Genomic DNA, 17938 nt, shown 5'->3' on the forward strand with positions numbered 1-17938 from the left:
TAGCATGAATGATGAGTCATTGGCAGCAGCTGTTTAAATAGGAACAAGAGGAGGTACCAGGTGATGTGACTGAGACCTCATCAATGTGCTGAGGGGATAGTGGAGATGACTGAGCCCCCAGTGGATGAATCAGACATTACACAGGGTTGGATCTTCCACATACTGTTTTTCTGCCACTATCACTTCTTTCCTAATGCTCTCCTCTCACTCCCTAGATTTCCTCTTAATCTTTGCCACCTTCTGAATTAATAGTCCACTAAGAAAGGCCTTCAGGGTGTCCCACATCACTCCCATTGGTGCTGTACCTGTATTAAATGCCACAAATTATTTTAGTTTAAATATTACCTCATAAGGTTCCCCCATTAATTCCAGCGAGAATGGGCTTATTTTCCAATCTTTCAGGGGGCATTTTCCCCCTGTATGCACCGTCAGAACTAGTGGTGAGTGATCCGACACTCCCCTTGGCCAATATGCTATATATTTTACTAACAGCAGTGCTGCCCCATTCCCCAGTGCTATATTTATTCTAGATAGTGTAGAGTATGAGCTGGATTCCGAATTCCCCATATGTCATACAAACCTCCTTCTTCCAAAAATTGGCATAAGCGACCCTCTGACACCCTATCTGACCGTATCCCAGGTGTCTCTTATTGAAAACCTCATTAAAATCCCCCACCACTATAACCGGTATTTCTTCTTTATCCACCAAAAATTCCATGAACCTATATAAAACCTCTAGTCTAAAAGGAGGGGTGTATAAAGATTTGCCAACACATATGGCTTGTTCTCTTAAGCAATACAGAAAAACATAACACCCCAATTCATCTATACTAATCTGAAGAGGATTAAATCAAATGGTATTGACACTGAAATTTCCTGCTGCGGAATTGTGTCATGGCGTCCTTTATCATGTGCGTCTCCTGCAGGCAGAGCAGACCCACTCTGTACGCATCCAGTGTGGAAAAGACTGTGGCTCTTTTGACTGGGTCACCCAACCCCCTGAAATTCCAGGAGCCTATATTGACTGTTTTAGACTGCATATAAAAAAAAAGAAAAGTAATGTCGAAAGAAAAAAGGGTAAAAAAGGAAGAAGAGGTCCAAAAAAAAGGACCAACACTCTAAAATTACTCTTTGTGTCCTAATACCTTTGTTACCATGTACTCATGATTGGTCTGCAAATGGATTCGTTTTTATTATCATAACTTTCAAAATGTGTGATATTATCCAGCTTTCATTTGTGTTCATATCCCGATCCTGTACATAAATTGTGTTACTGTTACCCCCTATCCGCCCCTCATACCCCCATTCCCACCTTTCCATCCTTTATATTTCTGTTGATTATGTTTAATTGCTGTAAACTCACTGCACTTCTGTAGGTCTGGAAAGAAATCTAGTTATAGCGAGATCATAACTCCGTTATAAAGGGTATTCCCCATCTCTCTAGCTCTTTGCAACATGGTCTCTTTATCCTTATAGTTGAGAAGCTTCAAAAGTATTGGCCTCGGATAGCCACCCGGTAACAGGTTTCAAAAGGGACTCCATGGGTCCTTTCTATTGCAAAGAGCGTTGAATAGGCATCCTCCCCAAACATTTCTTTGAGCCATTTCTCTAGGAATCCTATGGGGGGGCCTCACTCCGCTTCAGGAGGCCCACCACCCTCACATTGTTCCTGCGTAGTCTATTTCCCATTTCATCCATCTTTTACACATGTAGGCCCATTTGTTCTCTCATTACTTTAATTTCCTGTTTTAATGGGTATAAATCATCTTCAACTAAACTTAACCTCTCTTCTAGGGCAGTCCTTTCCACAGTCCTTCACAATTCCTGACCCATTACAAGTAATTCTTCCTTAATTCCTTTTAATTGATCACATAGACTGTTCATTGAACACTTGCATGCATTAACAGCAAACAATACATCTTTCAATGTTGGCTCCTCTTGTGGTGGTAAGCCAGATTCAGGGACTATCACAGACACAGATATGGGCATTTCTCCCTCTAGACCCATTAGTAGTTTTTGTATCTAATGGTACGATTGGCGTTTGACCGTGACTCTTTCTATCCAAAGGGGCTCCTGATTGAACTCTTGCTTGTGTTTGTTGAGTCCCTTTAACTGGTGACTGCACAGGAGTGTGAGCAAACTGCTCCAGCTTGGCTGCTGCTGCTGCTGCCTGGTTCCCCTTCTCTTTTTTGAAGCGTGTTGCTTGGGACCCTGCATTCTCCTGGTGTGACTGCTCCTCACCTCTCCTCCTTGTCATGGCTGTCTTTTTAATGTCCAGCTGGGCCCACGCCTCTGAGTCTTGGATTCACCTGCAGAGGCTCTTCTAATCTCCAGCTGGCCTCCAGGTAATAGCCAGCAGTGCTCTGATGAGCCGCTCTGCGCTGTGTGAGCCAAACACCATTCTGCGTGTGTCCTGCCCTCTCTCACAAGATATCGTGCCCCTCCGTACGTGGCTATTGTGACTGCCTCCGCCACCTCGTCCACCCCCGTCTCAGGCCGAGGAGCAGACGGCACACCTCCGGCTCTGCACTATTCCGCTCACCGCCTCCACCCATAACACAAGCCGCACTGAGCTCACGGAGCAGGGGCACACAAAACGGACACGGCGGGACCCCTCCAGGAAGCTCAGGACCTCAGAATGAAGCAGGGAGAAAACTCATTCACAACCTCACTCCCACATCCTGTCACGCTTCCAATGAGACTACTTTTAATATCCTGGCTATGGAATAGGCTAGAAAAGGGGTGCAGGGATTCTCATCTGAGGTTGTTCAGACCTTGGTGACCAGAAGATCATCCATGAATGCTATGTATGAGAGGATATGAAAGAAGTTTGTTTTGTTTGCTCAGCAAAAGCTTTCTCTCCTGTGTTCCCTACTCTAGCCAATATCCTGGACATTTTACAGTCAGCGCTAGAGGTTGGTCTGAAATACAGCTCCATTTAAGGTACAGATCGATACTTTATCTTTCACAGGCTGCAGATGGCTGCAAAAGCCAGTGACCAGATGCTTCCTGCAGGTGACAATCTATATATAGTTACATAGTAAGGTTGAATAAAGACACCAGTCCATCCAGTTCAACCTGAGTGAGTGTTTACAATTGTGCCTATCCCTATACATTGCACACTCACATTGGTCCCTACCCTCAAGGAGCCCACAATCCAAGGTCCCCATTCATATACTAGGGCCAATTATGGACAGAAGCCAATTAACCTACCAGCATGTCGTTGGAGTGTAGGAGGAAACCAGAGTACCTGGAGGAAACCCACGCAGGCACAAAGAGAACATGCAAACTCCAGGCAGGTGGTTTTGTGTTTGGGATTCGAACCAGCGACCCTTTTTACTGCTAGGCGAGAGTGCTAACCACTAGACCACTGTGCCGCCCCTTGAGGGAAATACTTGTTTCCTCTGTGGGACTTAGGCTTGACTCGAAGAGCACCCTTTGCTCCAATGGTTTCATTTCCATAGAAGTACCTTACGGTAAAACTAGTTCTTCTGACAGCAACTACTTCAGTCAAAAGGATGTTTAAGATTGCAACACTTTCCTGCAAGGGCCCTTTGGTGTCTTTTTTCTTTTTTACCAGAGATAGGGATACCAGGTCTAACTCCAAAGTTCAATTTTAAAGTGATATCCAGTTTCCAGCAAAACTGGGAAGTAGTCCCTCCGAGTTTTCACACGAGAGTCACTGAGTGCACAGCAGGAAGACTTCAGTTCCTTACACATGGTCAAGTTACTAACCGTGTACTTGGTCAAAAGAGGAAAGTGGACAATATTTTCATTTAGCCATCAGGGCCCCAAGAGTCATCCACTCCTGGGTTACCAGGGTGATTAGATTGGCATGCAGGAAGTAGTCCTTTCTGCTCTGGAATAATTGCAAGCTTATTTAACTAGAAGGGTGACAGCCTTGGAGGCAGTTATGCCAGGAATGCTTGGACGATATAGGCAAGGGCTAGCTTGAAGGTCTTGTGCGGTCTTCATTCAACCTTACAAACTAAATGTGCATTCAGCAAGTTTGGGACAAGAGAGGTCAATTCTATTTGGCTTTAGCAGCATTTCTTTGATTGTCAGTCTCTTTTCATTTGTTCTCTCCCACCCATTTATTCAGCTATGGTATATCCCATTGTGTGCTGACGTGAGGTTGGCCAGGAAAACAGAAAATTGGTATCAAATACTTACCGTAATTTTCCTTTCCTGGCTTATCTTCACGTGAGCACAGGACTCCCTCCCTAGTGGCCTGTGGCAGGCTAGGTTATTGAACACCTTAGTTGGGGGAGGGGCTGTCTTTTATTTAGCTAGCAACAGGTGGTCATGTGTGGTTCCAGAGGAGGTGTTAACCCATTGTGTGCTGACGTGAGAATGGGCCAGGATAGGAGAATTACGGTAAGTATTTGATAACAATTTTCCATTATTTCTTAAAGTAGAGTATCAGACAAAATAATTTTTACTTGTGGGAAAGGGTTAGATCGGGATTTTATTGCTGTCTGTGTCTCCCCAGGGAAACTTACTCTCAATGTTTGCACAGGTGACCATTGTTATTAGGACAAAAATAAGGGGAAATCCAAAATTTACAGTTGTCAAAGTAGGAATTAAGCTGATGATAGATGAATAGAAAATGAAAATTATTAGGAAAAGTCTTAAGCCAGCCATAGAAGGTTTGAATCTTGGCCAGTTCAGCAGGGATCGGCTGAGATTCGAACCATGTATGGGCAGGCTGATTGTATTCAAGTTGATCCATTGGATTTTTCATGTGATTATTGCCAGCGGCTATAGCCGTAACCTGGGGGAAAAAGTGTTAATAAAATAACACAACGCAGGTTTTTAAAATACTTTATTAGACAGCTCCAGGGGTCTTCTTCCGTCTTCGAGGGTCTTCTCCCCGGACTCATCCACTATCTTCTGCTCTTTTACAGCTAGCTCTTTTACTAGTGGAGGAGCCTGGCTTTCTCCTTTCATCACCGCTGCCGTCCGGGGGTCTTCTTCCGACTTCGGGGGTCTTCTTCTGAGTTCAGGGGTCTTGTCTCGCTCTTCGGTTCTTCTTGCCAGGCCTCCGCTTTCTTCTTACAGCTCTTTTACAAGTTTTGGCCCGGTCTTGATGCTGTCGCCTTCTTCTTCTCTTCTTCTTCTTCCTTCCAATGTTGACACGACGCTCTCTCCAGCCACAATGCCAGGGGCGCATTGTGCGGTGACTTATATAGGGCTAAGGGGCAGGGTCACCGGGTGATGTCACATGGTGACCCTGCCGCTTATGATGTCACAGTCCCGGAGGATGATGGGACTGTGACATCATAAGGGGCAGCGTCACTATGTGACAACACCTGGTGACCCCGCCCCTTATCCCTATATAAGTCGCCGCACAACGCGTCCCTGCCCTTACGGCCGGAGAGAGCGTTGTGTCAACATCAGAAGGAATAAGAAGAAAAGGAAGAAGGAAGAAGAAGGCGAGAAGACTGGGCCAACGCTAGTAAAAGAGCTGTAAGAAGATAGCGGAGGCCCGGCAAGAAGAACCAAAGAGAGGGACAAGACCCCCCCAAAGTCGGAAGAAGACCCCCGGATGGCGGCGGCGATGAAGGAGAAAGCCGGCTCCTCCGCTAGTAAAAGAGCTAGCGGTAAAAGAGCAGAAGATAGCGGAGAAGACCCCTGAAGACGGAAGAAGACCGCCGGAGCTGTCTAATAAAGTATTTTCAAAGCCTGCGTTGTGTTTTTTTTATTATTACTTTTTTCCCCAGGTGAATGGGTAGGGGTACATCGTACCCTATACTCATTCACATAGGGTGGGGGGCTGGAATCTGGGGCCCCTTATTAAAGGGGTTCCCGGATTCTGATAAGCCCCCTGCCTACAGACCCCAAAAATCAGCGGGGGGTGCTCGCTCGTCCCCACCCCGTTTCCTGACCAGCCGGGCTGCGTGCCCGGATACGGTCTGGTATGGACTTTGGGGGGACCCCCATGCCATTTTTTCAGTGTAGGGGTTCCCCTTTAAATCCATACTAGGTTGTCGACAGGGCTAGCGAGGTGTCAATCTCATTGATCCCTTGAGGGGGATATTTGTTGCATCTACCTAAGGACGATTTGTCTTGCGTGCCATAAATAACGTTTCTTGTAGACGGGTCTTGGCATATCCAGTCACCCTCTGGCTCTCCATCAGTCCCAGCATGCAGACCTCTGGAGTAAATGGGATACATACTCCCAGCACTTTTGACAATATATCCAAGACCTCTCTCCAATATCTACTAATGTCCGGGCAGGACCACATTAAATGCTCAAAGTTGGCCTCTGGTAAACAACACCTTGCACGTTCTGCATTCTCCGTTTGTCCCATTAAACTGAATTTGCGGGGTGTCAGATTCCCAATCATTTTCATTAAAAATTCTACCCATCAATGGCCAGCTTTCAATTTAAATCTTTTAGTTAGTACCCCCCGACAACCAATGTCAAAGGTGGAAGTTCTCCTAATTTGGAGAAGTTTCTTGCTCACTACTGTTATGTCTCTGGAATAGGAAACAAAGGAAAAACTTCTCAAATGGGGAAAACGGCAAGCAATAAAAAAATTCAGAGCTTCTAAGATTTACACACTCTATACCAGGGTTTCTCAACTCCAGTCCTCAAGGCACCCCAATGGGTCATGTTTTCAGGCTTTCCATTATTTTCACAGGTAATTTGATCAGTTTCACTGCCTTAGTAATTATCACAGCCGTTTCATCTGAGGGAAATCCTGAAAACATGACCTGTTGGGGCGCCTTGAGGACTGGAGTTGAGAAACGCTGCTCTATACAACATAGAAAATGTAGTTCTACTTTAAAGGTTTACAGAATGATCTATATGTTTTTTGATTATTGTCAGTTCTAATGTATAACCCGTGATGCAACACAGAAAATGAAATAAACAAGAATTTGTTGCACTGTGACAAACTATAGTTTTTAATGCTTCCATAGAAGTAAAGGTGAAGCCTGACTGGTTAATATTTACAGTCCACTGTTGTTCTCATGTTTTTTTTTCTATGGTTAATTTACATAATCTGGGTACAAACTATAACAAAATTTGAAACCGGGGATTGTACTAATTGTACGAATAGTTCCCACGACAAATGCTTTTTGTGTTGTTTGAGTCTGTTCATGCGCAGTTTTTTGTATCCAATTTTTCTCGTACAAAAAAAAGTACGAAAACCGTAAACATTAAACGAAAATTGTTAGCTCTGTTCATGTATAAGAATAATTTTGGAGTTTGTCCCTTTGGGAATTTTCATTTGGAAAGTCTGAATCAGATGTCAAAAGTTGTGTACACACAATACAAAGATCTAATGATCTTTTCTCATATAGAATTTTTTCTTCTGATTTTCCCATACTGTGTACCCACCTTAAGCCCCAAAGTGTTAAAAGTGGTGGCCCACGGATCAGGGGCTTTTATTCACTCATTTACAAAAAAATTGACACTCCTTAGCTCAGGACTAGGCACCATAAACTGCAATCCCTCTGTTTAATGAGAGGACCTCAGGGTGCAGTCAGGGTGCTCTTAATGGAAAGGGAGATGGTGGGTGCAGCTTAGCCCTGATATCAGATAAGTGAGGCAGTTAGTGTCAACGTGAAACCAGATTCCAAAGTGCACACAGCAAATGGCTTTCTGGCTAGAAAAATAACAGCAAGCACAATGTAGGTTCTGCTCTTAAACAAGATAGTTATGCATTTGTATTGTTAATCAATTTAATACAGCAGTAGCAGTTTTCTGAGTGATGATATTGGCAATAACTTTTATGTCTGTACTACTTCAGCTATCCAGACAGCTATCCGTCTCCAGCAGTCCGGCTCTGTCTCTTTACACCGTGAGCTGCAAAGTAGGCGTAGGGAGCAGAGGGAGCAACGGGAACAACGCAGAGTTGCACGAGAGCAAGAGTTGCAGCGACTGGCAGAACTTCAGAGTGAAAGAGAGAGACAGCAAATGGAATTGGAGCAGCTGAGAGAGGCACAAAAAAAGGCGGAAGAAGCCATGATACAAGAACAACACAGGCAAAGAGAACAACAAGAAGAGATGCAGCGACTGCTGGCAGGAAAGCTAAAAGAGGCAGAGGAGGTGAGTGAGGAAAGTGGACTAGTAGGTTTTGATAAACAAATTGTCCTTGAAACATCTACCACTCCTCGAAGCTGTTTCTGTAACAGCAAGTCCTTCTGCAGTCTTATGTTTGACTGGCATCCAATGTGTTTTATTAGCATAGAAAATACATTTCTCTTATATTCACTGACCGACACAGCTCCTCTCTGTAACAAAATGGGTTGTCAGCCCTATCACTGGAGATAACTAGGCAAGTTGTAACACAACACTCCAGAACTTTTAGTTTGGCCCAGGGGGCGGTCCCTAGGCTACAACCCCACAGCCTGCTCTAGCAGAACTCAGTTTTTTTTCTTGCCTAGTGTGGAGATAAGACCTGGGAACCCTGCGGGCCCATAGGTCCGTATTTATTTATTTTTTGGTGCAGAAGCTTGGCTTTTTGCGCAAGATGAATGATCCTGTGATCTTCTATCAACAGCCGGCTGGGTGACAGGCTGGTTCACTTATCCTTGTAGTCTCCCCAGTCCGGCCATCGAGCGTGTGCAGGTCGCAGCTATGGCTCGGCAGGTCACGACATACCTCGGCTCCAGAGGTGGTTGGTGAGCTTTATGCTCCAGGGCGTACATATGACCGGGCTGCTGATGTCTGCGTCACAGTTTTATAGTTTCATAGTTAGTAAGGTTGAATAAAGACACCAGTCCATCCTGAGTGAGTATCTACAATTGTCCCTATCCCTGTACATTGCACACTCACATCGGTCCCTACCCTCAAGGGGCCCACAATCCAAGGTCCCCATTCATATACTAGGGCCAATTTTGGACAGAAGCCAATTAACCTACCTGCATGTCTTTGGATTGTGGGAGGAAACCGGAGTACCCAGAGGAAACCCACGCAGCACAGGGAGAACATGCAAACTCCAGGCAGGTAGTGTCGTGGCTGGGATTCAAACCAGTGACCCTTCTTACTGCTAGTTGAGAGTGCTAACCACTACACCACTGTGCTGCCAAGGCCAGTAGTCTTCCCTGTACAGATCAGAAGCTGACTACCGTGGAATGTCTCCCTGTACTTACCTGTACACCACAGTATGCCAAGGCCAATAGTCTTCCCTGTACAGATTAGAAGCTGACTACCGTGGAATGTCTCCCAGCTTCAGGACTGGTAAGTACAGCTCTCCCTGCCTGTCAGGGTGGAGTAGCTGGGCATTCCCTGGGAGGTTGATTCGGGGGCCCCCTCACCCCCTCTCTTCTCTCCCCTGTCCTGACTCCCTCTTTCCCCCCCTTCATGGGGGGGGCTGTACATGTGCTGAGCGGTGTGTGTGTGCCTGGGTTCTCACCTGGGGGTTTTAGCTGTGCTGGGTGCCTGGGTCCTGCAGCTTATCCCGCTGGATGCCTGTGTAATCATGCCCCTGTGTGGGTGCAGCGTTGTGCCTGCCACATGTTCTCTCTAGTTCCCCATAGCGCTGTTCGGCAGCCATTTTAAGTATGGGCAGGGGTCAGACTAGCTTCTGGCTTTAGGCGGCCATTTTCCTGGTAAACATTGCGGTAATACAGAGCGGGACGGTCCAGGGTGGTGAGTCCAGCAGGTTAGAGCCCCTCAGCCAGTGGCAGTAGGAGGGTGGGACTGTCACTGTCCTAAGTCCCCTTCGGGTGGCAGACAGGGTAGGGTCAGCATGGCTTCAGAAACTGGTGTTCCTTCCCCCGAAATCCAGGCAATTGCAACCGGGTCACCTGCGGTCTGCGCGGTCCCTATGGACACCCTTACGGTGGTCCTCAATTCGTTCATTGCCAAGATAGAGGCGGTACATGGGAAGAAAGGTGCTAAAAAGCGCCAACTGCCCCCCCCCCCCCCCGTCCTCTGGGAAGAGCTCTGATGCAGACTCGGGTCCTGCTGAGGCCGGTGACCCCTGCTCTGTCTTGTCAGATGACGCTGACTAGGACCGTTCGGACAGTGAAGATGAGTCCCTGTCTGGGTCCGTGCGCGACAAAGCGCTAGTTGGAGCACTTATCACAGCTGTGCGTGATACCCTGAAAATTCAGGAGCCACTGGATCCCTCTGCTGATGTACCGTTCCCTTTTGGGTCCCGCAAGCCAGCACGTTCACCTAAGGTGTTCCAGTATCTGACTTATTTTGACAAGTTCATTTACAAGGAATTGGGTCCCCAAATTCATTGGGACCCCCCAGTATCCAGGTTAAATGAAGTAACCACGATCCCGTTTGAGGGGACTCCTGCATTCAAGGATCCCACGGACAGGAAGGCCGAGGTGGTGGCTCGTTCCTTGTTTACGGTTGTGGGGTCAGCCGTGTGACCTGTGCTGGCATTCGCACTGGTGTCGCAGGCACTGACTGAGTGGGCAAAACTTTTGCATCGGGAATTGGGAGAGCAACAGGCCTCCCCTGTCTGCGTGGAACTAGCAGACCAACTAGTGCAAGGCCTTAAGTACGTTTGTGACGTGGCCCTGGATATTCTCCCTCTGTTATCCAGGGCTTCAGTGTCAGCTGTAGTGCTGAGGCGCCTGATTTGGTTAAAATGCTGGTCTGCTGACCAGGCATCCAAGAAAGCCCTGACGGATCTTCCCTTCCTTGGCGACCGGCTCTTTGGAGCCTCGTTAGATGACATTATTAAAAATGCCACTGGTGGTAAGAGTACTCTACTCCCACAGGCCAGGAAGGCTAAGGAGCCATGCCACGGGCAAGGGCCCTCTTTTTCCACTCACAAGCGGCTTTTTCGTCTGCCCGGTGCTTAGACCAAACGTCCCCAGCCTGACAGGACGCCCACAGAACCGCAAGCCTGCGAACAAAAGTGCTACCGCATGAAGGTTTGCCCCCACCCATGTCTCGGGTGGGGGGTCGCCTTCGGGAGTTGCAGCCCGGTGGTCCTCCCGGTTATCTGAAAAATGGGTCTGCGATCTGATTTCCACAGGGTACAAGATAGAGTTTCTCTCTTGGCCACCAAACAGATTCTTCCCCTCCAGCATTCCCATGTCCCCGGTTCGCCGGGAGGCCCTGTTGGGGGCGGTGAGGGACTTGCTGAATCGAGGGGTGATTGTACCAGTTCCGGAATCGGAACGCTTTCAGGGATTCTACTCATCTGTTTGTGGCTCCCAAGAAGGAAGGGGAACGTCTGATTTTGGACTTAAAAGCCCTCAATCACTTTGTAAAAGTACAGAGGTTCAGAATGGAATCAGTTTGCTCAGTAGTCGCTGCACTCCATCAAGGGGACTCCCTGGCATCTTCCGCCTCAGAATTAGAGGAGGATGTGGCGATCACCATGCAGACCCTGCAAGAATTTGGGTGGCTGTTAAACCTAAAGAAGTCGGTAATTGTGTCGATCCAGCATCTGGAGTACCTAGGTTTGCTGCTGGACTCCAGGGAAGGAGTTTTTCTCCCTTCAGACAATAAAACTGCTGATGCACCACAAGTGGTCGTCGCTCTGGTTTTGCATGCGAGTACTGGGACTCATGGTAGCCTCCTTTGAGGCAGTACCCTTCGCCCAGTTCCACACCAGAGTACTGCAGAAGGAGACCTTGTTGAAATGGGACAAATATCAGTTGTCCCTGGATCGACAGATCCAGGTGAGCCAGCCAGTCAGGGACTCTCTGATCTGGTGGTTGGGGTCCCCGGTGATTCAGTTCCGGAAAATCGTTCCTTCCTCTGAAATGGACGGTGATCACTATGGACGCCAGTCTAGGGGGGAGTGATGGGGATTCAGTCGGCTCAGGGCCTCTGGTCGACGAAAGAATCCGAGTTGCCAATCAATCTGCTCGAATTGAGAGCGATCATGCTGTGCCTCCACACATGGTCGATGTGTCTTCAAGGGCGTCCGATCAGGATACAGTCGGACAACGCCACGGCGGTGGCATACATAAATCACCAAGGAGGAACAAGAAGTTCAGCCTCTGCTCGGGAGGTCGCTCACATACTTGGGTGGGCAGAGCGAAACGTACCGGCCCTGTCGGCCATTTACATCCCGGGGGTGGAAAATTGGCTGGCGAACTATCTGAGCCACCAGATACTGGACCCAGGAGAATGGGCATTGCATCCGGAGATATTCAGGCTGCTGTGCCTGAAGTGGGGCACACCAGATGTGGATCTATTGGCCTCCCGTCTCAATCGGAAGGTGCCAAGATTCGTGTCCAGGACAAGAGATCCGTGGGCAGACGCGTCAGGCGCGCTGATGGCTCCATGGTATCAATACCAGCTGATCTACGCCTTTCTTCCACTGAAACTGTTGCCACATCTGCTTCGCAGAGTGTAAGCCGAGGGGATTCCAGTAATCCTGGTTGCCCCAGATTGGCCTCAGCGACCCTGATACGCGGACCTGGTGCGTCTGGTGGCAGATGCTCCCTGGCGACTGCCGTTGCAAGAGTACCTCCTATCTCAAGGTCCAATCTTTCATCCTGCTTTACCATCGCTGGCTTTAACGGCATGGCTATTGAGAGTCAGGTGTTGAGGAACCGGGGTCTGTCGGACTCAGTGATTCCAACTATGTTGAGGGCACGGAAATCTTCTTCTCGGAAGATATACCATCATACCTGGAAGGCCCACATCTCCATGTGTGAGGAGAAAAGGTGGCATCCGCGTTCCTTTTTCTATAGCAAGAATCCTGCAGCAAGGAGTAGACCAGAGATTGGCATTGAGCACCATCAAGGGACAAATCTCAGCCTTGGCTGTCTTTTTTTCAATGACCCCTGGCATCGCACTCCTTAGTGGGTACCTTCGTTTAGGGGGTACGACATGTTGTCCCTCCGGTGCGCCCACCGTTACCCCCATGGGATTTGAACCTGGTGAACCCGCTTCAAAAACCGCCGTTTGAAAATATCAGGGAGATTCCCCTGTTGACTCTTTCCCAGAAAGTGGTCTTTCTAGTGGCCATGACATCGGCCAGTAGGGTTTCGGAATTGGCAGCCTTGTCTTGCAAGTCGCCTTATCAGGTCATCCACAGGGATAAGGTGGTGTTGCGTCTGCAACCGTCCTTTCTACCGAAGGTGGTCTTGGCTTTTCATATCAATGAGGATATTGTATTACCATCGTTGTGTCCTAAGCTGAAGCACCCCAAAGAGGTGGCCCTTCACGCTCTCGACGTGGTTAGGGCTCTGAAGGTGTATTTGTCTGCCACGGCTCCCTTTCGGAAGTCAGACTCACTGTTTGTTTCGGTGGCTGGTCCAAAGAAGGATATGGCGGTCCACCATTTCCAGGGGGATCAGACAGATTGTAGTACAAGCTGACGCCTTGAAGGGGCTGGTGCCCCCCTTTCCAGTCACGGCCCATTCTACAAGAGCAATCGGAACATCCTGGGCCTGTCACCAAGCGTCTGTCGCTCAGGCGTGTAAGGTGGCGACCTGGTTGTCTGTCCATACGCTTACCAAGTTCTACAAGGTAGACGTCAGTGCATCGGCTGATGCCTGTTTCGGCCGCAAAGTCTTGCAGGCGGCCGTGTAGTTGCAATTGAGATTTTTTTTTTCCTGGGTTTTTGATAAAAACGCAGTACTGTTTGTTAATGCACTGTTGCATTGCTTCCGCAAAAGGGTTGCGGTGTTGGGGATCTCTCCTATTGAGAATACCCGGTTATATAGCGGTGTGTTTTTCCGTACACTGCTGTTTTGTTTTGTGGGTTTCGTTTCACTAGTTCCCACTTGCCATGGTGGATGAAGTTTTAATGCTGTTTTCCCACCCCTTGTTTGGCACTGCTTGGGGATGTCCCATTTAGTTACAGAGAGGAGCTGTGTCGGTCGGTGAATATAAGAGAAAATAGGATTTTTGTACTCACCGTAAAATCCTTTTCTCTGTAATTCACCGACCGACACAGCACCCACCCCTCCTCTTCTCTGCGTTATTCTGCTTGTTGACGTACTGAGTTCTGCCTGGGCAGCAGGGAGGGTTGTTAGCACAGGGTCCGCCCCCTGGGGCAGGACTGAACGTTCTGTGCATTGTGTTACAATTTTGCCTAGTTCTCCTAAAGGTAGGCTAACAAACCCATTTAGTTATAGAGAGGTGCTCTGTCGGTCGGTGAATTACAGAGAAAAGGATTTTACGGTGAGTACAAAAATCCTATTTTTACACGAATTAGGAAAACATTGTAGCCAATAGTGAGCACCACTGGCAATCAGAAGCACTCTTTATTTCCCCCTAGTGATAACATGAGCATCTCAAATGATGCCTAGATTTGAAGTCTTTTTAGAAATTGGGTTATTGCTACCCTAACTTGAGGAAAAGAGCATACATTCATTCTTCATATATTCTTCTGTTGAAAGGGAGTTAATACACAGTTTTACATTTCTTATCCTTTATTTTTATTCATTATCCACCATATTTTTTCAAATATTTGTGATATCCTATTGTTCCATTTATGAAAGGAATTATTATTCTGCCTGTAATTCTCAATACAGAAACATCAGATTTTTAATTTGTTGTGTTTGAGAATGAAAAAAATAATTTGATTTGTTGATATTGGTGAACACAGATATTTTAAAACTTGTTTTTATCATTTTCATAAATGAGGGCCCCTGCTTTTCACATGCTCACTTTTACATAATATTTCCGCAAGGCACGTGCTTCTATGCAGGCTGAGATGCAGCAGAAAGAGTTGGAGGCTTTGCGCCAGAGACAAAGGATTCAGGAGCTGGAACAGCTGCAGGACCGTTTGCAGGAAGCTTTGGCTCAAGAAATCAAAGCACGTCAAGATGAAGAGGAGTACAGACATGCACAGGCGAAGTAAATTATCATTAGCATCACTCAAACCATTTTGTGTATTTCACAGAGAAGGTTGTTTATCTGAAATAACATTTCACGTTTCCACATTAGATAGCAGAAGTGCTTAGATGACTTCCTATTTAAAAACTTTGCAATAAATATAAACATTTTTTGTACTTAAGGCTACAGTTCACGTTTAAAAATGTGTGTTTAGCAGCATTTGCGTTCAGAATCGCTTACTAAAGATAACCTCAGGAGACCCTCCCAAATGATTAAAAAGCACTAAAAACAAATATTTATTAACTATTTCAGCCATTCTGTGAGAGAACAGTGTGAGTAGCAGCTGAGAAAGCAGTGTGCTTTGTAGCTAGCTGTTCATTTTTGGTAGGTTTGTTAATATGGATCCCATGATGAGCACATGTGAAGAAATGCTCCTGATGTTGCTTTTGCTGAGGCTCCAGAGATGTAGAAAATTGCGTGAGAGGACCAGAGTTCATCGGTACCGGACACATCCATTGATGGCTCAACGCATGTCCACAGGATACTTTCTAATATCTATGTTCATTTGCGTAATTACCCAGAGAATTTTTTTAAATTTTACACGCATGTCAACTGCCACCTGTGACGTTCTCTTTGAAAAGGTTACATCCCGTGTAGTTCACATGGACACCAACATGAGGAAAAGCATGCCACCAGAGGAACGTACGTTGGTGATTCTCAACTTCAGCGTCAAGTAATGCAAGTCGTGTATTGTACAGTATATGTGGCTGATGAGGGGAATATCACATGGTATATCAAGCTTGCAGGCAGTGATAATTGAGTTTTTGGTTTTTAACATTTTCCAGGCCCAAAAGTAATAAATAAAATGTTTCCCTTTAAAAACGATTCAAGACTAAAACGCACCTAAACACAGGTAGCCGCGTTTAGCCGCATTTGGTGCTTGAAATGCCTCTAAACACAGATTTTGAACGCATTTTTTTTGGGGTTCCAAAAAAAGACTCTAAACTCAACTGCCTAGAAACAACTATAAACAAACCTGTGTACATGTACTGATAAGATAACATAGAGGAGAGTTCAGGAGCAGTTCAAAAAAATTTCCAACTTCTCCTAACTGTCCGTTTAACAGCAGCAGTGTACATGAGGCCTTAGGCCCCATGCACACTAGATGTTTAGGCAGGTGCATGATGCTGCAGGGATTAGGTGTGGGCGGAATGAACAGATGCACTGTCCAGAGTCAGACCCCTGCCAGCAGCCTGTAAAAGTCTATGAGAGATTGACAGCTGCTGGAGTGGTATGTGCCTTTTTCACTACGGGCCCAATTTCCCTAACTTTGAAACTAAGGTCTACCCAAGAGCTGCACACTCTCATTCCCCTTGTCCATTGAGCATGCTCGTTTTGGTAATTTTAGGACTGGTAGATGATTTAGGGTTTGCCTCAAAAACAAGCTGGGCTAATATAGTTGGATAGTAAAAGTTCTAGGCATCTTGTGCAGCCTGCATTACATTCAGGTATATCTAATGCCTAACCGTTTCCCTTTAAGATATATTTGCACTCTTTACAAAATGTATATAATTTATGAAAGCACAGAAAAAATCATTAAAAACTGTTGTGTTAACTGTACCTATTTTAGTTATCCTATCCTGAATATTAGAAACGTATCTAAGTGGGTGCATTGTCTTGTTAGTATAGGGCAGTGATGGCGAACCTTGGCACCCCGGATGTTTTGGAACTACATTTCCCATGATGCTCCACTACACTGCAGAGTGCATGAGCATCATGGGAAATGTAGTTCCAAAACATCTGGAGTGCCAAGGTTCGCCATCACTGGTATAGGGTATACTTGTCTATGTACAATACCTACAATTTTGTTTGTGCAAAAAGTTTTTCAAAGACCCCATTTTCTGCAGTTCCCAGGGGCCACTTTAGTTACTCTGCATTTTGTACTCTTAGAATGTTACAATTTTTAACAAATAGTTGGAGACTTTGTTTTAGCCATCGTGCAAACATTTTGACCAGAGCAATTCAGTTTTACCATAGTAACATTGTACCACTCTGGGGAAGGGAACACAATTTTTTTTTTACACACTATGATTGCTTATACGAGTGAATTTCACTAGTAAAAGCAACCATTTTTACTGAATGAAACTGGTTCATTCAGTGTCTTTTATTATGAATATCTGTGATTGGCCACAGCTAATCACATGGTACAGATTGGCTATGATTGGCCCTGTCTGTACCATGTGATCACTTTGACCTTTGGGACATGTCAAGACCTGCACTTGAGACCCACTATATTTACCAATTTGACTCCAGGGAAGAACAAATTGCTTTGAGGACATTTTTTTTCAGTCAAGGTATTTCTGGCGATAGTACTGTATTGTGATGTATTACTTCTTCATATTTATTTGCTGTTGTTTATTGCCCCCCTTTCCCCCTTGACAGACTGCTTATGCAAGAAGAGGACAAACTGCAAGTACTTCTTAGAATGCAGGAAGAACAGGCACAGTTTGTAGAGATAGCACAAAGGGAAAAACAAGAGCTACAACAAGAAATGGAGTCAAAGAACAAAGAACTACATGAGGCACAGAGACAGCTAGAAGATGTAAGGGAAAACAGACAAAGAGCTGACAGAGATGTACAGGTGTGTAGTCCATGAAGATTCTGTAAAAATGGTCATTAATAGTTAAGAAGGTCAAGACGTTTAGGCCTTGTTCACATCATGGTGCAAAGACATATTTCTGCGTGTGTTTTGCAAAGGCACAAAGAAAATAATTGTTATATATTTTCCCTGTTCACAACACTGGATTCACATGCAGATTTTCTATGCGCAGGAATCTGCAACGTGTATTAAACTCATTACAACGCACACGAGAACTGATGTAAACTCGTGTCTCTGCAAGTGACAGCTGTGCATTTTTTTTTCCATCAGTTTTTCTGCATATATGGTGTGAATGAGCCCTTAAACTTCTAATTCTTGGAGCCTTGATATGGAAAAATGTTTGTTCTATGCCCTTGTAAGGGTAATAACTGTTTTCTTCTACTCTGAATTGAGACTGGCCTATGCTTACATTGCAAATGTTCAGTCTGCAGGTTTTACATATCATTTCAGAGTAAGAGCCTGTGTTGATGGGCTTCAGGCTTTGTGTTGATGGCATCAGTTTGCCAACAGTTTGCGTTGCTTTTAAGATCATTCATAATAAATTGACGGGTGCA

General features: G+C 46.0%; 1 protein-coding gene across 1 annotated transcript in view; it reads left to right on the top strand.

Moving 5' to 3' along the window:
* The window catches only part of DEF6 (DEF6 guanine nucleotide exchange factor), a 135091-nt gene that overhangs the window by 98707 nt on the left and 18446 nt on the right, over positions 1-17938 (top strand). Inside the window, exons 7-9 of the mRNA XM_077481429.1 lie at positions 7761-8059; positions 14580-14746; positions 17168-17366. Coding sequence (XP_077337555.1) covers positions 7761-8059; positions 14580-14746; positions 17168-17366 — 665 coding nt within the window. The remainder of the gene's footprint in view (positions 1-7760; positions 8060-14579; positions 14747-17167; positions 17367-17938) is intronic.

The sequence above is a fragment of the Lithobates pipiens genome, unplaced genomic scaffold (genome assembly GCF_037356315.1).
Source record: "Lithobates pipiens isolate NorthernLeopardFrog02 unplaced genomic scaffold, aLitPip1_a1.2 Scaffold_16, whole genome shotgun sequence".
NCBI classification, from domain to species: domain Eukaryota; kingdom Metazoa; phylum Chordata; class Amphibia; order Anura; family Ranidae; genus Lithobates; species Lithobates pipiens.